Genomic DNA, 20866 nt, shown 5'->3' with positions numbered 1-20866 from the left:
TAACTCAGAGACTCAGTAGGTTGTCTAAGGTAGAGAAGGTAGTAGGACTTCAGAAATTGACCTAGGTCTGTTATGCTAAAACCTCCGGGCTTATATATTTTTTTTGATCAGAGAAAAACCAATTGCTATGAGAAAGCAGAATGACACAGCAGTTATTTTGCATCTCTTTTCGTTGTAAAGAGAATTATCTGTAAACTGCGAATGTGGAAACAAAATATTGAGAGCCAAGAGAAGCATGGCTGGTAGATCTTGGGACTCCGTCTTTGGACTAGTGACTTCACTCCATCACCTGTCTGTTACTTACAAAGGGGTGAATCAGGGAACTATCTGGGGCCAAGGTTTTATGAGGAATCAGGAGATCACTATTTGCCCATAGATGAATTCATATCTTTGGTACCAAACATTATAGTAGCCCCATGTCATGATATAAAGAGTAGGAGGAATATAGGCTTGATATTGGGCATCTAAATCCCAGATCTGCCAGTGATTAACTTATTGGTCTTGCTATGCCTGGTGTGACTCTGAGGCCACAGAAGATGCTCACACAGTTTTTATTCCTTTATCCCTTCCATGTGTGATCTATGAACCCCGTCAGGAATCTTCGAGAAAGCGTGAAGATGAGAAAGATGTTGGAAGACTAGGGAGAGTAGAAAACCTTGATTTTAATTTTTTTTTTTTAATGAAAATCTAGAATGAATGACTTGTATTGTTCATGAACACTTACAGAAAAGTGGCAATGGCCAATAATAGCTGGGGTGGAGCCATTTGCCAGAAGAAAAATAACTTGGCAGAGCGGGGGATTATGGTGCACATAGTGTGCTTGTGTATTTACATCTCTCCCAAAATCTTTGTGAATGAGGTGGAGAGTGAGTCATATATGAAAATACGGACAAGACCTTTAAGCTGTGGAGTTTACAACACATTTCTGGACCCTATAAAATGAAATTAAAGGAAATAAGTGGCAAAACAAATAAAATAATCTAGACTATACTTTAGAGCAGTGTTTCCTAAACATTTCTTTGCCAAAATTGGTAGGATAGTAGATGTTTTATCAGAAAAGAATTCCAAGGGTCATTATATCTGAAAAATTCCACATCTAGGTTTTAGAGAGCCATAGTACACATGAACTTATTAAAGCTTCTGAGAAGTTCTGCAGAGAGGAAACCTGTTTAGTGTAATCTCACTCAGCATTTCCTATATGTATTTACCATGGGACCCTGTTTAGGGAAGATCTGTGAATATCTTCCAGGCACCAGTGTTCCACTAAACTTATGCTGTTTTACAGTTATGAACTCCAAACTATCAGCGATAACCTAGGTTTGGGATTAACCTGGCATGGGGGTAAGAATATACCATCTAGAGTCAGACTGTTTGGATTCAGAACCCAGTTGCATAACCTGTGAGCTTGATGACCTCAGGAAAATTATTTAACTTTTTAGTGGCTAGGTTTCCTCATTCTAAAAATTAAGATAAGGAGTAGAAGTTCCAGTGAATTGGAGCCAAATGATTAGGAGTATACCAAAACCCTTACCTGCTAACCTACAAACATCCCACTGACCTCAGTAGATTGTTCTAACTTTCAATTATTTATGCATGGGTTTAAACATTTTCTGTAGCGCTCTATATTTTTAGCCTCTACTAGCTCATGTCCATGCCTTTCAGGAAAATAGTCTCCTGAGAGTCTTTACTCTAAGTGGCTTAGTAATGGGATAAAAAATGAGAAGCAGGCTTCTGGGGGAAGTACACTGTTCACCTTACCATGTGTTCTCTGGGGAAGGGAACAAGCAAACAAGCAGATATACAGAGCTCTGAGCTCCAAGGCCATCTCTGGCATTTATGGGTAGGTTCAAAGACAGCATCATTCAATTGATGAAGACACCGACGCTCAGACTAGACAAGCTTCCAGGAACTAGACACTTAGAGCCAAAAACCACTTCAGAATTTACCCTGCATTTTTACAGTAGACAGACCTTTGCTTCCAAAAGGTCTGTCCTCAGACTGGCTGCAACCCTGGCTCTCTCCTGCAAGGAGTCTCCTCTGAGTTAGGCAGCCCAAACTACCTGGAAGGGAGAGTGGAGGAAGAAATAATCCCATAAAGAGGGAGGTGGCTGAAAGAAAAAAATGTCCAAAGAATCACACAAGAGACATGCCAAGAGGAAGCAGGAATGAGATCCCAAAAGATGGTCTTTGGGGTGAGAATCCCATGGAAGGTCCAGCTTGAATCTCTCCAAGATCTCCTCCTCCAGACTAGAGTGGGGGATAATCTTGAGCTCCCTATAGAATTTAATTGTGCTGCTCATACTTTCTTGAATATTTCTAGTTTCCTATAAATGCCAGTGGGTTTAATTTTCATATTGTTGGTCAACTGGGGCATTGTTGGCCCTCCCGGAAGAGGAAATCAGTGAAACATGTAAGAACTTCCATCAGTATCTCCTTGCGACTTCTCCAACTTTTGTAACTACCATATCTCACTTCAAATGTTGTTGTTGCCCCAGATAGTTCCTGTCTTGTCCCACTACAGTCTAGTCTTAAAACAGCTGCCAGAATGCGTCTTTTAAAACATGAATCAAATGGTATCTCTCTTCTGCCTAATTACCTTGCATAGCTTCTTATAATGGCCAAAATGGCCTTCCATAATCTATTCCTAGTAACTTCTCTGCCTGGTGTCTTCACACCTCTACTTCCTGCTCACTCTGCCCTAGTCACACCGGCCTCCTTGTTGGTCTGCCCTCACGTTGTGCATTCTCTTACTCCAGGACCCTTGCACTGGCTGTTCCCTCACGTTTTTCTCCTTCACTGATTTCAGGTTCATGCTTAAACGTTACCTGTTTATTTTTTTATGACTTCATCGCTGCATTGTTTAAAAATAGCACCTCCACGAACAATGGTGTAGCCAGTCCCTCTTTCCTGCTTCATCTTTCTACATGATGCTGACCACCATCTGAAGACTATATATTTTACTTATTTACCATAGCTACCATTTGTCTCCTCATTCGAGAACGTAAAGCTTCACAAGGGCTGAGATTTTTTTTCTGCTTTTCCCACTGTTACACCCCAGCACTAACAGTGGTTAACACAGAAAGGGTGCTTAACTGAATGAATTATTGAACATTCCTGTCTATTTACCTAAGACCGGTGATTTAGGACTTTTTTTTGTAAATTTCTTTGATATTGTCCCCAGCAACCTCTGAAACAGGCCAGGACATAACTTCACTTAGGTTTACTCCAAGACAACAGCACATAGCACATAGTGGTCCAAGAAGCTCTCCCTTGCCAGTCTATTCTCATCTCAAAAGATGCCTAGGCCTTCCTTCTTTTCGAAGTGTGCTCTCAAAAAAAAAATAAAAATAAAAAAAGAGCTGAGAAAAATTTAGGGTAAAACAAATATTGAAGGATAAAATGACACATAAAATGTAATGTGCTCCATCTTTCAGAGAAATGCACATCTATACCAAGTTGAGGAGGCAGAGTGTAAGGAATAGCTACTGAATATCTATTAATGAAGACAAAAATTGTTAGGTGCAGACAAAAATTGTTAGGTGCTTTCACTTTTTTAAACTCTCATTAAGCTGCCAGGTAATATTATCATCTTTATTTTAAACACAGAATACCAACTTCAGAATGGCCAATTAATATATGCAAAGGTAGTGAGTAGCAGAACCAGAATTTGAACTCAGCCCACATACTTGCAAGATACTGTTCTCTCTTTTCAATGAATAAAATAGAGGAGGAGGAGGAGACGGGGTGCCCAGTTTGTGGTCAAAAGAAGATCCAGAAAGACAAGCCAACTTTTCACCATTATGAACTCTGTTTCTATAGTTTTATTTCCTTGTGACCAAACCCCTTTAGAAAGACTTTGTTAAACGACAGGAGAAGAAAGGAGTTTCTGGTGAATACTTAGAAAAATTGGTGATTCGTTTCACCTTGCCTGTATCTTCTGTTTGAATCCTGATTAAGCAAGGTTTTATGCTGCCATCTTTTATGCATAAATTAAATATTAGACAAATCATGAAATTGTTTTTGAAAAGTTCAAGCCTTTATTGCCTTCCCCTAGATGTCCACTTGGAGTAATATCAAGAGTGCTTTCTTTATCCCTCAGCAAAGATGTGGTGAGTGTATATGGGTCAATTTGTAAACCTACACAGACCTCTTGTTGAAAAGTAAAAATTAATTTGTTAAAAGTATGATCCTAATCAGGCTTGTAAATTAACTTTTGAGTCTCTGTTAGCAATCAAAATTATTGGTTTCTAATGATCCATACTAGTAAATTAGAAAAACGCCAATTAGGAAATTACATGCCAAACCGGAGGGTTGTTTATTAACAAATTGATTCCAATGGGAAAGAAATGATTTAAACAATTCAGCTCTCTGTTCAGTGTGTAATTAACCAGAAACTTCACTCATCGAAGACTTCTGCCAAGTAAGTAGCAGTTACATATAATCTCATCATAACTCCCATGCCCCACCCCCCATTTGTTAGCCTGGGCATAATTTTTTAAACATTTTTTAATAATCACATACCTATATCTATTGTAAGTATTTACCCCAATGGTTATCATTATAACCATTTAACAAATAAAGTTAAGTGTTCATTATAAAAGTAATAAATGTAGCTGGGCACGGTGGCTCACGCCTGTAATCCCAGCACTTTAGGAGGTCAAGGCAGGTGGATCACGAGGTCAGGAGATCAAGATCATCCTGGTTAAAGTGGTGATACCTCTTTCCTACTAAAAATACAAAAAATTAGCCAGGCGTAGTGGCAAGCACCTGTAGTCTCACTTACTTGGGAGCCTGAGGCAGGAGAATGGCATGAACCTGGGAGACGGAGTGTGCAGTGGGCCGAGATCGTGCCACTGCATTCCAGCCTGGGCAACAGAGGGAGACTCCATCTCAAAAAAAAAAAAAAAAGCAATAAATGTTTCTAGGAAAGTTGAACTATGGTTTTAAAAAAAGAGAAGGAAGGAAACAAAATCACCCCTAAGCCCTTCATCTGGAGACCGCCACCGCACTCATGTCTTGAAGTGCTTACTGACACGCTTTTTAATACATGTTGTTGTTTTTGTTACTCACTTTTTAATGATTGCCTAATCTTCCATTGTGTGATTATACCACAGTCCACTTCATCATCCCTCTATTATGGGAGTTTAGTTAGCTTAGAAGTTTTGGTGAAATGCTATGTGAATTTTCCCGTAAGTTAAATCTCTAACACTAGAAAAACTGAGTCATGAAGCATAAATTGTTTTATTGTTATCCTCAAAGCTAGAAGCTTCTCTGCGAAAGTGGATGCTTCCAGGGGTGGGGTATGAGTGAAAAGCACTATATCCTATGGTCTGCTTCCCAGAACTTCTTCCCTGCTCCCCTTCCTTCCCAAACTCTCCCACAAATAAGCATGCCAGAGGTGTGTCCATTCTTGGTTCTTGGATTTGCTGTGCTCTCAGCTCTGCATAAGGCAGGAATTGGTTATGTCTTCTTTTGAAGTTTCATCTTAGGTAAATAGTAGGTGGAACCTACCCGTTCTCTTTCTTCCTGAGCCAGGAAGGATGACATGGCTCTTTGCTTTGTTTAACAAGTAATCTCTGTTTGCCAGAGAAAGCTTCAGACCTGCCGCTGTCTCTCCGGCGTTACCTCCCCACTATTCTCTCTCTCCCTAATGGGGGCCCCTCTGTGGGTTTCCTAGCCACAGTCCTCAAGGGTGTGTTGCCTGCAGTTGAAGCCATAAATAATGACTGCACCATGAGCCTGTTTGAGGTTACTGATTGTATTTACTACATCCAGAGGTTTTAATTATTTGTGTTTGACATAATGGTAGTAATAATAATAAAAGTTAATATTTTAGTGGAGTGCTCACTGTATGTATGCCTGGCAGGAAAGGCAGTGTGGTTAAAAAACTAATGACTCTGAGATTAGGAAAAAAAATGGGCCTTGCTCTCTAGCTGCTTACGGCAAAGCACATTCATCTCTGATTTTATCGTTTTATGTCTCCCTTAACCTTTTCAAAGGATTGTTGGGATGGTCACAGAAAAGAATTCTATACTATAAAGTGATACTTAAGTATGAAAAGGCATCACTACCGTTCTTTTGAACCTTATACCATGAACGATTCAGGCAATAGATAAACCTCTTCAACCACAAGTTCAGTGAATTTTAATGTTTTGAAATTTTAGAGTTATTTAAGTTATATTTTCAGATACTTTCTGTCCATTTAAATATTGGAGTAACCCCTATTATATGTTTGTTTTAATAAAGTGTATATGATACTCCTTGTTTTTCTCTATAATAAATAGCATTACCAAGGAAATCACACACTTTCTGACTAAGTAGCAGATAATTTGCTAGGCATTTATATTAGAGGACCAACTAAAATAAATGTCTTTTTTTTTGTAATAACTATAAGAGCTAAAATATCACCATCTAAAGGCATTGAAATTGAGAAGCTGTAGTAAATAATCATTATTTTCACATTTTTGTGGCATTTAATGAAAGCAGTTTCCCAGCTCTTCGCACGAATGTGGGAGTGCGGTGTTTCCATACTTAGCAAGTGCTTCCAGCAGGAAAATACTGACTGCAAGTTGACATCTTTGTGTTGGGGGTTCAGTGCATTTTAGTAGATTTTGCCAAGTGTTGCTGCTGACCAACATTCATTTTTTAGTTCATTTCTGCTTCAGAACCAGTGTAAAGAGTCCAGGTTTTGCAAGAAAACTGTGGCATAATTACAAATGAGCTCCAGTCCCCCACAGCCCATTCTCAGAAAGGGACAAGACAGATATAAATAAAACTCTTGAGTCATCCAGCCTAATTTTTTTAGGGGATGCATTTGGACAAATTATACAACCCACCTTGTGCTTCTTATTTATGTCTGGTGATTTTGCATCTAGCACTCAGCAGATGCCATAGTAATCCAGAAGAGTCCAAGGAAGTTGGTTCTACAATTAGGGAGCATTTGAGACATCAAGCAAACTCTGATATGCAGGCAGTTATTGCCTTTGAGAAAGAAGTTATTGCCTTTTTCTGATAATACATCACAGCTACATTCCATAAAAACTCTAAGACTATTTATACTAGTGATGTTCCAACACTTTTTGAGAGCATTTTAAAAATTGTTTTTTCACTGAGGTGTTTAAGAATAGTCAAGAATAAATGTCAGTTTGAATTTTATATATATATATATACATACACACACACACACACATATGAGAGTTAATATGAAAATATAAACAATTATTACAAATAGTAAAAAATCTCTGATAAGAAAATGGTATAAACTGATAATTCATAAAGAATGCAAATGGCTACTAAACCTAGGAAAAATGTTTAGTGTCATCAGCAATTAAATAAAAAAATTGAGCAATGAGTTATTTGCTGTTTTCATCTGTCAAGTCAAGAATATTGAAAATCCTTGAAGTTAGTACAGGTGAGAAACATGGATCTTGTAGTGGAAAGATAGAAGAGATGAGTATAGTCTTTCTGGAAGGCAATGGGACATTATATAAAGAATCTTTAAAGGGTAGTTTCTGATTAAACAATTTGACCCCTAGGCATTTATTCTGAGAAATCAGACAAGTAGGCAAAAATTTATGTATAATGTTGTCCATTATTTCTAGTGGCAGAAAAATAAGAAGCAACACATATATCCATCACTAGAGTATTGGTTAAAGAATTTATGACTGCATCTATGCAGTGGATCATCAGGCAGCCATTAAAAATGATCTGATTAGGGTTGGAATGGCTAATGTAAAAGCGGGAAATGTCTTATTCATCCTTGCATTGTCTGAGTACCTAGCTTGGCCCATAATATTTGATTTAAAGATGATATTCCTCAGGGAGATATGATGTGCTCTTTTCTTCCCATTGGATTCCTGAAATTCTCTTTATTTAGCCACATAGTGATCAGTGTAATAGTCAAATCTGAGGGTGACATGGAATATGATGAACTTTTTTCCATTTTCTTACCCACAAACTCTTCTTATATCCTTGGATAATTTTGATCCTTTTGAGGAGATTATAGAATACGTCCTGAATGTACTATCTTCTTACCACTTCCACTCCCACCAACGTGGACATAGCCACATTCACGTCTTGTCTGCATTTCAGCAACAGCCTCTTGACAGGCCTTGCTTAGTCTATCTTATCCCTTAAAGTTTGTTCTCAACATAGAAATTAGACTGATCCTTTTAAGCCTATGAGATCATATTATTCCTCTGCTCAAAATCTTGCAAAGACCCCTATTTCTTTCAGAATCAAAACCATAGTCCTTAAAATGGCCTGCAATGCCCTGTGATTATTCTGACACTGTCTCCTGTTATTTTCCCCTTGACCTCCTCCACTCTCGTCAACCCACCTTGTGGCTGTCTCTTCAACAGGCCAGGCACGCTGCCATCTTCCGGCCTTCACCTCCCTCAACTCCTTTAGGACTGTACACAAATCGTGCCATCCCAATGAGGCCCCATGTGCCTGCCCTATTTAGTCTTGCAATCTGCCCTCACCCTGCCTCAGGAATGCCCATTTGCTTCCCCCTGCTCTGCCTTGCGTTGTTGCCTTAGCCCTTCTCATTATAACATGCACAAATGGGTTTCTGTGTGTTGTTTGTGTCCCCTCAACTTCAATGTAAGCTTTATAAAGGAAAGCATCTTTATTTTGTTCACTGATGGATTCCAAGCTGCTAGAAGAATCATTGGCCACTGTTGGGTGCTACAAATATATATATTTATTGAATAGCTTGAATGGAAAGTAATTATATATATATATATACACACACATATTATTTTATTTATTTATTTATTTATTTATTTTTGAGACAGAGTCTCGCTTTGTCGCCCAGGTTGGAGTGCAGTGGCATGATCTTGACTCACTGCAACCTCCACCTCCCTGGTTCAAGTAATTCCCCTGTCTCAGCCTCCCAAGTAGCTGGGATTGGGATTATAGGCACACACCACCATGCATGGCTAATTCTTTTGTGTTTTTAGTAGAGATGGGGTTTCACCATGTTGGCCAGATTGGTCTCGAACTCCTGACCTCAGGCAATCCGCCTGCCTCGGCCCCCCAAAGTGCTGGGATTACAGGCATGAGTCACCGCACCTGGCCTATATAAATATTTTAGTGGTAATTATATGAGATAATTTTTACTATGTGCCAAGTGGTGCATATGTATCATATCATCAACATTCCCAATGAACTTATGAAGCAGGTATAATTAAGACCAGCAAGTTACAGATGGAAAAACTGAGGATTAGAAACATGAAAGTACATTGTCTCACAAGCAATAAATTTAGATGTTAGATATAAATCAAGTAAGTCTGACACCCCTATTCAAGCAGAACAATGTTGCTTCTATCTTATTTATTTATTGTAATTCCATAGAATTTCATTTGGGAAGTGGGGAGGTTTCCTATGTAAATATTTTTGGCAACCACTGTCTTAAATATTTTAACCAAATCAAAATCTTACAGTGGCAACTCTAGGCCTTTAGCAGATTTTCATGTGATTAAATTGTAACATGTGAACTAACTGACCCACCTCCTGCCACTTAGTACTTGGTTTTAAAGAAGAAAAAGTAAACAACTTTTGCAAATTTAAGGACTCTTTTCTACTCTTATAAAAACAATTGTATTTGTGAACTCTCCATTTTGTTGTGTTAGGTTTTATTGTACTGGTTCTGCATCTTTGACCTGTGTTAGTTCCAGTGACTGTCTCCTCACCCTCCCCATTCTCTCTTCTAGGAGAATGATATAAACCTGACCCACATTGAATCTAGACCTTCTCGTTTAAAGAAAGATGAGTACGAATTTTTCACCCATTTGGATAAACGTAGCCTGCCTGCTCTGACAAACATCATCAAGATCTTGAGGCACGACATTGGGGCCACTGTCCATGAGCTTTCACGAGATAAGAAGAAAGACACAGGTAAGAATTAGAAGAATTTTGCAACATAAGTAACTCCACACTGTCTTCATAAAATAACAGCAATATATATATTTAACAGCATATTTAAATATATGTATATTTAATACATATTGGTGTTATTTTGCGGAAGCAAAATAATATATATGTATTGGAAATAATGCCTTGGAAGACTGTTTGGGGGACTGAGCGGATATAGGTTGGGGACCTAGGCAAGTGTGTGGTATATTTTAGACATATAATGAATTTTAGTTCTTTTTCCCCTTCCTAAAGATAGCTATTTCTTGGCCAGGCGCGGTGGCTCAAGCCTGTAATCCCAGCACTTTGGGAGGCCAAGACGGGAGGATCACAAGGTCAGGAGATCGAGACCATCCTGGCTAACCCGGTGAAACCCTGTCTCTACTAAAAAAAATACAAAAAAACTAGCCGGGTGAGGTGGCAGGCGCCTGTAGTCCCAGCTGCTCGGGAGGCTGAGGCAGGAGAATGGTGTGAACCCAGGGGGCGGAGCTTGCAGTGAGCTGAGATCCGGCCACTGCACTCCAGCCTGGGTGACAGAGCGAGACTCCATCTCAAAAAAAAAAAAAAAAAAAAAAGAATTGATGAGCCAATATTGATATATTATCTCTAACTGAAGTCCATAGCTTACATTTGGGATCATGCTTTGTGTTTTGTGGTTTTATTGATTTTGACAAATGAGTAATGTCATGTATCTACCGTTTCAGTGTCATACAGAATAGTTTCATTGCCCTAAAAATGCCCCGTGCTCCAGCTATTCATTCCTTCTTCTTTACACACTCCTTGCAGCAACGACTGATCTTTTAACTAGCTCCATAGTTTTGCTTTTTCAAGAATGCCACACAGCTGAAATCATACAGGATGTAGCCTTTTCAGACTGGCTTCCTCCATTTAGCAATACATATTTACAAATCCTCCATGTCTTTTTGTGACTTGATAGTTCATTTCTCTTTGTTCCTGAATAATATTCCATTGTCAGGATGTATCACAGTTTGCTTATGCATTCACCTATTGAAGGACATCTTGGTTGCTTCCAATTTTTGATGCTTATGAACAAAGCTGTGAATAAACATTTATGTGCAGGTTTTGGTGTGAAGATAAGTTTTCAACTGATTCAAGTAAATACTTAAGAATGTGATTGCAGAGATGAATTTCTTTAAAAAAATTATTTTTTTCTACTGTAAAATCAAGTTTCTTTCTAAAACACTTGGAAAGACTTTGGGTCAAGAGGAGTTCAGGCACCATAGCTGAAAGAAGCATTTGAATAGGCAGAGATGCTTTAAAATGAGACAAGATCCACCCCGTAAAATAGGCCACTGAAACATTTTTTAAAAGGTAGCTCCATGGTCTTTCTAGGAGACTCATTTCTGCCTTCATTCCCCTGTAGGTATAACCAAGGTAAGGAAAGCCCACCCCAGTGTTCTGGCTTTGCAGAGAGTGGGCAGCCATGCAGATGGGCTCAGGTCCCTGGAGGGCAGGCACTGGGAATTCCTCCCTGGATCAGTCCTATCTGCCTTCTTTCCTTTTCAGCCTCCCAAGCTGCTTCCCCAGTGACTGCCCTCTCTTGCTTTTTTCCGGCCACCTGCTCTCAACAGGAGCTGCAGACCCTCTGGACAAAGGGCCTGCCAGATCCTGGGGCAATTCAGCCTCTGGTTGGAGCAGGTGGAGGCTGGGCCAGCTGGCGCCATGAGGAAGGAAATCAAAGCAATTGACAGGCAGACAGCCAGCCCCTGGAGGAGCCAGGGAATATATAGTAAACCAGCTGGAGAGCTGGCAGCCTGAACTGGAGGCTCAGAAAGGAGGTTCTTAGCGGGGACATAGAAGGGGAGTTGGGAGTGCAGACTCAGGAACCACGGTGACCACACTTAGTGTGACTTTGAGCAAATCATTCACCCTTGCAGTCTCCCACTGTATCAAAGGGGAGTCACAAGAGCCTCTGCCTTATAGGGTTGGTGAAATCACACGAGTGAAGCACTGGGAACAGAGCAGAGCATGTTTAAGGACTTAAAGATATTCTCTATTCTTACCATTGTCATCATTATCATTATAAACACTGGAATGAGCACAAGAGCTACCGAAATGCAGCCTGTACACAGCTCCTTTTTCAGAGAGTCTGGCAACTGGAAAGGGACCTGAGAGGTCATGCAGCCCTACAGACCCCTTCATTTTTCATTGTAAAAACAGAGGCAGGGACTTGCCTTAAGGCAAAGAGTGGGTTCTAGGGGGTCACGGGCAAGGGTGTGTTGAGAGCAGCTCTGTGCCAGGCACAGTGCTAGGAGAGAAAGGGTCAAACTGCCTGTTGTTAAGGAGCTCGCAGCCTGGCAAAGGGGAAGACACACCCAGGTAAGTAGAATAGAGGAACAGGTGCTGTGACAAAGACAAGGTTGGTGCAATTCGGCCTGTTCTCTGCTTGTGTTTAGCTCTGAGAATCCAGGAAGTATGAAAGTAAAAAAAGCTAATGATATCTTTTTTTTTTTTGAGATGGAGCCTCACTCTGTCACCCAGGCTGGAGTACCCGGGAGCACAATCTCTGCTCACTACAACCTCCACCTTCTGGGTTCAAGCAATTCTCCTGCCTCAGCCTCACCGAGTAGCTGGGATTACAGGTGCATGCCACCATACCCGGCTAATTTTTATATTTTTAGTAGAGATGGGGTTTCACCATGTTGGTCAGTCTGGTCTTGCACTCCTGACCTCAAGTGATCTGCCCACCTCGGCCTCCCAAAGTGCTGAGATTACAAGTGTGAGCCACAGTGCCCAGCCTAAAAAGCTAATGTTTTTACATAGAGGCATCATGTAATAAAAGTTGGGCTTATTGGAACCTGGAGGAAGCACAGGTTCATTTCCCTAGCAGGGATTCTCACGTCCTTGCTCAAAATGGCAAGGTTGTTGATATTTGAAGTGGGGTGACATTTTCCCTAGGGAAGAAAAACTGGCTAAGACCAATCCTTTAAAACAACATGTGTTTTGTGGCCCTTATTTCTTCAGAGGATTGGTCACCCAATCCCATAGTGGCTGCCCCCACCTGACCTTAACTTACCTGTAATGAGACAGCTGATGCTGACATGCCACAACCTGGCATCTGCCAAGAAAGGCTCTTTGGGTTTCTGTGATAGTTTCTGTGAAGTGGGGTCTGGGCCAAGAAACAGGTCTTTTTAAGGAGAACAACCATTCCTTTGCAAAGTTGCCCTTTCTATAGGACCCAGTGGGAGAACAGTCAGAGGAAGAAAAGCATTGTAGTAGATCTGAACCTTTGATTCTTTCTCTGGACAAAATGCCCTTTTTATTGAAGGGCACAGATCTTAGAGGCGAGTCTGACAGCAGGTTCGAGTAGGAGAAATCAATTAAGCTAAACCACTTTCCACTCTAGTTTTTAAACCATTCAAAAAGCCATGTGGGTGATAGAAAATAAAAGTTTTTCAGTTTCTTAATTGCGAAAGTTCTCCACCCAAAACAGCTTAAGAGAAGGTTAATTACGGCGACATGGTAAAGAAACCCCAACCTTCTCAAATGCCTCCTGGAGAAGCTGATGTGAATTTAATAGGATTTTAATCCAGAGAGTCTTTTGAATACTTGAGGTCTATTCTCCTGCTACCCTCTTTCCTGATGACTTCAAATCCTTCTTCAACCCAACATGAAAGAGCATTAATATCTTTCATCGATCAATCTACTAATCCTTTTACCTTTCCCTTTGAGTCGACTGCATGACATTACATTTAGTGGGGGTTAGAAAATTCCTACATGGAGACAGATTGCAGCCAGGAGAAGCGGACAGACACAATGTCTTGGGTAGACAGAGGTATAACATCACCATTTGAGAAATATGTTTGCAGTTATTTTCCAAGAACAGATAAATATCTGTTGAGTTTTGTTTAATTTATGGTGATTATAAGGGGAAGAAAAGTGGATTCAAATTACCAGAACAACTACTGGTTCTGTGGAAAGCAGAAAGACCTATCTGCCTATCTATCTATCTATCTATCTATCTATCTATCTATCTATCTATCTATCTATCGATCGATCTATCTATCTATGTTGCCTGGGGACACTTATGATTGCTATAAGAAGACAAAAGCAACATCATTATAGTCATTCCTTCCCTCTTGTTGCCCCTCCTTGCCTTCTTGAGTTTTTTCTGCTTCAACATTGCTGACCTGAAGAACAGTGCTGAGTAAAGCTGACATTTCAGATCAATTGGGGTTGAAGGGAGGATAGGATTCCTTAGAAGGCTCTGAAAAGCCCCTGGGATTGTGGGCAAGATAGTACATGGGTGTGCCTGCATATTTTTTAGGAGACAAGATTTTTCAAAGGGGCTATGGTTCCCAAAGAGTTAAGAATTTTTAGAGAGAAGCTGCTTAGGGCTGGAAGGGAATCCATATGGTTAGAGTTTTTCTCCACTCCCACCACCTGAGTGTTTCTTTCCTCTCTCCTTTCCTCTGCTTGGCTTTTCTGTCTCCACCTTCCCACTGCCCTCTTCTCAGTTCTAAACCTGCTCCCATGCATTTCACTTTGTGCATTCCATGGGTGCCTTTCACAGCTGTAGATATGTGTGGCTCTTTGTCTGCAGGAGACCAAGTATCTACATGTTTGCAAAAACACAGGATTGACTGCCTTTTTCAGTCTTTACCTGGATGCTTGCTGGATGCGCTGATGTAGCACTAAGTCCTGGCAGCTGGGGAGGTCACTCGTTTCAGCAGACTGCCTCACTGAGACAAGCAGACTCCAGCTGAGAGGATCAGCCCATACAGGGGGAGCTGACACCAACCCAGGAGCAGGAAGCAGAGTCTCTTCATATCCTTGGTTGACTGTCTTCTCCCTGCAGTCAGTCACAGGCAGCTCTCTTCATTGGCAAAGGAAGATCCTGAGCAAATGCTATTTCTGCAGCCCATCTAGTTTGCCAGGTCACAGAGCTTCAACCTCAGGAAGATTAAAAAATTATGAGGACGCTCTCATTCTAAGAGGAATCCCTCACTGGTATGCCACATCCAGTGTTTTCCAAATTCTTTCACATTAGGTTGTCTCATTTAAGCTTTGCAACAACCAACTCTGACAGCTAAAGCAAACATAGCTAAAGCAAACATTCTTGTTTTCAATATTAGAAAACAAGTCAGAAAGGTATAATTAAAAGATTGCATGGATTTTGCAGTTCAATTCCTGGACTGTAGCTGTTTGGCCAAGTTGCTGTCCCTCTTTAGGCCCCAATTTTTTCATCTGCAAATGAAGAAATCCAGGTACCAGTGTGGTTGTGTGGATTATATGATATAATTTGCATAAAGTGCCTAGCATGTAGGGCCCATGCAAAAGGTTACAAGTAAACTTACCCTTAAGTCTCTCATAAGTCTCTCATAAGGATACACACACAATGAATCTTAGGGTTGAGCATGTCCAAACTCCCAAAACTCTTGATGTTTGATAAACAAAGGCAACCGCGAAATGCTATTTGGGTCAGTCTAAAAGATTGTGAAAGGTAGAAAAAAATTAGACAGGGAATACATTTTCTCTGTGTGACAGGTGTGTTCTCTCAGTTGAAGAAGGAAGTAAAAGGATATGGAATGACTGTAACTAAATGTCACTTTGCCATCATGCTGGATTGAGGGAGTATTGTCGTGACGCACTAAGGGCCATGAATTTAGAGTCAAGAGCCAGGATTTGGGTCTCCATTTTGTACACTACCTGCTAGGTTTGAATTCCATCTGACACCCTTCCAGATGGATGACCCCTTGTCCTTAATCTGTGAAATGGAGCAAAGACCCACTCTCCCAATTCCTGTGGTTCCTTGAGGGGATTATGTGGAGTACCCTGTGCATTAGGGTGCTTAAAGATCAAGTTGAACTTGCTTGAGTTGAACAGGCCCTTGATCTTAGACATCCTTAAGCTTCAATAGGGAGAGCTCTCTATGATCTATAACCCCAGCCAATAACAGGTTACTTGTTACCACCAGTTCCACGGACATAGACACTGACCAGGCCAATAATAATATATAAGGAATTGGTCGCAGCCACCACCTCATTGAAGCCAGGCTTACCTAGCAGCCATGGAGACAACTTCATGTGTGGGATTGTATAATGGGCCCTGTGAATGATCTCGCATTTCCAAATACTTTTTGTGCTTAACATCATCCACTTGGTGCTATACTGCACACGGCACTGGCATATGAGATAGAAGATCAGCTTTTCATGCAGCTTTTCTTTCTCCTTCCCTTCTTTCTTCCTCTTTCCTTCCCTCCTTCCACCATCCTGTTTCCTCCTTGCTTCCTTCTTTCTTCTTTCCCTTTTCTCTTCTCTTCTTCCTTTCCTTGTACCATTCTGACAATACTCAAAACCAATAGCCTCTTTTATTTTTCATCCTCTTTGATGTTTTTGTAGCATTTGACACAAATATACCCCAGGAATTCTCTCTTTCCTTAGCATTTTATGAATTATGTGGCCCTTACCTTTTAAAAATCTTGACTGTTGGAATTTTCTTCCTTCTCTTACTACCCCTTCTCAAACAGCACAGAGTCAGCATTGCCAAATTCCTCTCTCATTCACATCTATCTCCTAATTCAGTTATCATTTATGCTACCAGTATTGATTGGGTGCCCAGTCGGTGTCAGTCACATGATAGGATGCAATAGTGAAAAAGACAGACATGGTGCCTAGACCCATGCATTGTATAATCTAGTAGGTTGTGGCTACATGGCATAATACATGGCAGTGATAGAGAAGGTGGCATGCCTCAGGAGTAGTCTTAGGAGGTGCACTGAGGCACTGAGTCCAGGCGTGCGTTCAGTTGATGAGAAGAAGGGGAGCAGGGCCAAATAAGTGCTCCTGGAGTGACACAGCCGATACGTAGAGGAAGCTTTAGGTATCTTCTCTTTGGCCCAATGTTGGTTGACCATAACTAGAGTTGTCAGTGACAGGCAACCAGATCTCAATGCAATGGTGAGCTCTCAGAAGACAGAATTGGATATTTGGGGATATAGGGGCCAATGGATAATGTTTATGAGATACATGGTATCTTAAAAACGATATTGGGAGGGTAGTTGTAATTTAAGGGGTGGTTGGAATAAATGGCCCTACAGGTTATTATTTTATTTATTCATAATTTCACTCATATCTATTCACTCACTCCCTCTGCTTATTAAGCACAGTTCACTCTTCATGTGTGAGATCCCTTTTAGTCATCTAGTTTGGGGATTCTTATTTTTCCATGTGAACAGAGAGAACAGATGCTTTGCCCTAAAACCACTACTCCTGACTTCTGACCACTGCTGTCTCCAGGAGGCAGAGGGTAATAGCTGGGCATCATCAGCCAGCCTTTGGCTCATCATTCTTGCCAAGAGCTTCCTGAAGAGCATTCCTTCTCCAGAAAGAAAGTAGAAGCTACTTAAAAGAGAAAAACAAAACCCTTAAAAGTCTTGCTCCTGCAGGATGTTGGCAAGCCGTCTCTTCTTCCTTTGTGGGAGCTGTGGAGATCAGCACGCAGCAACTGCTTCTCTGCGTGGCTGGAGGCCACTGCCTAGAAGGAGACATCCGGGAGCCTGGGAGGGGTGGTGAAAACAGCCTTCTATTTCACACCCAAGAAACCAGGATTTATTGCTGTCTCTGAGACAGGCTGGAGGCAAGCCTGGGTGCCTTGCCGGCTAACCCCTGGGGCTGGTGAACGTCCGGTGGAGGGAGGGGGTAAGATTGGACTCAGCCTGCACCTTGAGCTGTTGTAAATTGAATGGGCCTCCTCTGACCCACTGGCCAGGAAGCAGGTTCTGGCCAGGCCTGGGGGGTCTTTTGCTCAGTGACGCTCCTGAGCCAGCCGCCCCTTGGCGTCCTGGCTAAGCATTTGACCCCGACTTAATGGGACCACTACGTGGGTGTCCAGGGCCAGCTCTCCAGCGGGCTGCTTCCTTTGGAGCCAAATCAATATTTATTAATGATCTGCCCCCACCGGGTGCCTCCGCTCCACAGAGGGCCTCTGTTGCCCCAGCCTGCACAAGTCATTCATTAACCGTGAAGCCCAGCCGCCCACCCGAGAGGCTGTTGAGGGGCTCACAGAGGCCAGCCCACCGGCCGAGGTATTTGGCAAGGCCATTAATGAGCTAATCTGATTTAACTTTTCAAAACAGAGGTCTGGGTCGCTGGGGTCAGTCTCTATTTCCAGCTTTGTGAGAGAGACTGGGTGGGGGAAGGGACCTGCAGCCTTCAGTAAAGAAAAGAAGGGGTATGTGAAGGAGAACTTATGTTAAAAAGAGACTATCCCTAAATCCAGGGATGCTTAGGATGGGGCAGGCCCAAGGCTGTCCTGGGGATCTTCTTCAAGCACCTTTAGAGATCTACTTTAGTTTGTCACACTTCCTTTCCTTCTCAAGGTTGGAGAAAATGAATCTAAAATTTAAAAGCACTCCTTCACCACCACCACACTTTTATTCAAAGCCCAGCATTACTTTTTGGTGAAGTGCATTGGCTGCAGAATTGTGTTTTTAGCTCATCTGGCTCAGTGATCTTGAGCAAATCACTTTATCTCTTTGAGCCTGTTTGCTCATCAGTGAACAGCAATAATGTCTACCACCTAGGACTGTTTTGAGAATTAAAGGAGATGATGAAAGTAAAGCACTTAGCACAGTATCTGGTGCATAATAAGCTCTCAAGAAAATGTAACTTTAGAGTAAAAAGGGTAACCCTACCTTTTTGCCTGGGAAAAATCAGAAGAGCCCAGGTGCAGAGGTTAGAGACACAAGCACAGACTGGCTTGACCTCTAGTGGCCTCTGAGACCACTATCTTAGTCAGACAAGCAACTCTGGAGTTTATTATGAGGCTCAAGTGCAAAGACTGATGTCACAGGTGCACGTGTTGTGGGTCAGTTTCTTCCCACTCCAAAGAAGGAGGCAGGCAAGGGCTCAGCACCTTGCCCATTTCACAGATGCAAAGCCAGAGACTCAGGAATTAAGTAGTTTGCTCAGACTCCCATGTTGTGTGGGTGGGAAAGATGAGACTTGAACTCAGACCTGCTGGCTTCAAGCCCAGGATGTGCACACCCTTCGCACAATGTAAACAGTCAGTACATGTGTCAAGGCTTGGCACTGAGTTTGTCTGGGGTCCTCTGTGGTCTCTCCTGAGGTCCTTGCACTGCCTGTTTCACAACTCTGCAAGATGGGAAGTGAGCCACATCAGGAATCGATCCCCAATCCCCAACACCCAGCACCCAGGTGCCTCTCCCCGGTCTCGTTCCTCAGGCTTTATCCCTGCTCTCCAACATGATAGCTGGTGAATTTCTCTTAATGGTTAGGCCTGACTTGGGTCCTCATCCTACCATAGAAGACGCATAGACTGTACCCAAGGGCATTAACTTCACGTGAGGGAGTAGATCAAAGATGGGGCTGGGCTGCTGCCTGGAGGAAGTAAGCACCAGGCCTTCTCACCCTTTCTCACTTGCCCTTCTATAATGATAATAATACCACTACCAGATACTTATAAGCACTTGCTGTGTGCCAGACAGCATTCTAAGCACTCTCCATACATGAGTTCATTTTAATCCTCCCATCAACCCTCTGAAGGACATACTATTATTATAGCTATTTCGTAAATGGGAAACTAGGGAACAGAGAGATTCAGTAATTCGCACAAAGTTCCAAAGTTCCAAAGTTGAGATTTGAGCTAGATTGGAGCTAGGCGGTCTGGCTGCAAAGTGTGTATGAAGAGCCTGCAGGCTTTGCCACTTCTCCAGCCTGGCTGTGTTTTGGACCTTTTGTTGAAGATGGTGGGGTCCCGAAGCCACCAAAGGCCCCTGGACTCAGGTGAGCACCCTGCAGCCTCGCAGGGCTACCTTGGGGTCCCTCACAGCCTCTGTGACAAGGTGCAGAGCTCAAAGGTCTGGGATGTGGCGAGCTGTTTTGATCTTTGTCTTCTCTTTACAGAGACTTGAATCATCTGAGTCTTGGCAAATTTTCTCAAGTTCTTCACATTTTTTGTTTTTGTTTTGTTTTATTTTGTTTTGTTGCTCCGACCAAGAGAGCTGAACGAAGTCAGGTGGCCCAGTAAGAATTTTCCTTTGGATAAGGAAAAAAGGGGGGGCGGGGAGAAGGTCACCCAGAGCTGGAAATAGGCTGGTTCTGCTGCCCTCTGGCGTTCGCTGGGCGCCAGCCAGCCCTCACAGCCCCAGGTCAAGGTGGTGCACCCTAGCTTAGGTTTATGGGGAAGAACGTTGTTTCTCTGGTGGGAGGAGAAAGGGAAATGAGACAGTGCATTTGGGAACTGAACAAATGTAGTGACTGTATTTCTGAAAAATAAATGAGGTTGACACATTGATTGAACTGGAGCTGACTTTTCAGGTATCCTCTGGCCAGTCTCAGCCCTTCAGAGAATCCCATGGGTCTCAGAATAAGAAACTCAAAAGGGTTTGACGCGCAGATGAATCTAATACCCACATGTCACAGAAACTGAAGCCCAAGATTAGAAACCTCTTAATATCAAAGCTGGACAGAGAACCAGCTTCCTGATCCCAATCTCTGTTCTTTCCTCCTCCCTCCTCCTCCTCCTTTAATCATCATCATTAAAATCATTGTCATACTAATGGTTAACACTGATAAAGCACTTATTATGGGCCACTGTGCTAAGATGTGTCAAATTGCTGCAGCATTTAATTCATCCAATAATATGGAAATAGCATTTTAATTCATTTTGTGAATAGGGAAACTAAGACTCCAGGAGATAAGACACTGGCCAGTTGCACAACAAAGTAAGTGGCAGAGACTTTCGAGGCTTGCTGGAAAACTTTCCACTCTGCTCTCTGCTATGATAAGCTAAGGACAGAGTAGAAAAAATATATATATATATATGTGTGTATATATATATGTATATGCATATATATACACATACATATATAGTATGTGTGATGTGTGTGTGTTTATATACATACACACACATATGTAACTCACAGCTGAGCAGTAATACTATCTACTATGTGCCAGTATTGTTTTCC

At 41.8% G+C, this 20866-nt stretch overlaps 1 protein-coding gene across 1 annotated transcript in view; it reads left to right on the top strand.

Annotated features, from left to right (window-relative positions):
* The window catches only part of PAH (phenylalanine hydroxylase), a 69840-nt gene that overhangs the window by 11729 nt on the left and 37245 nt on the right, over positions 1–20866 (top strand). Inside the window, exon 3 of the mRNA XM_011935078.1 lies at positions 9717–9900. Coding sequence (XP_011790468.1) covers positions 9717–9900 — 184 coding nt within the window. The remainder of the gene's footprint in view (positions 1–9716; positions 9901–20866) is intronic.

This window comes from Colobus angolensis, unplaced genomic scaffold (genome assembly GCF_000951035.1).
Source record: "Colobus angolensis palliatus isolate OR3802 unplaced genomic scaffold, Cang.pa_1.0 Scaffold10, whole genome shotgun sequence".
Taxonomy (NCBI): Eukaryota; Metazoa; Chordata; class Mammalia; order Primates; family Cercopithecidae; genus Colobus; species Colobus angolensis.
This window is presented reverse-complemented; position numbering and strand designations above follow the sequence as displayed.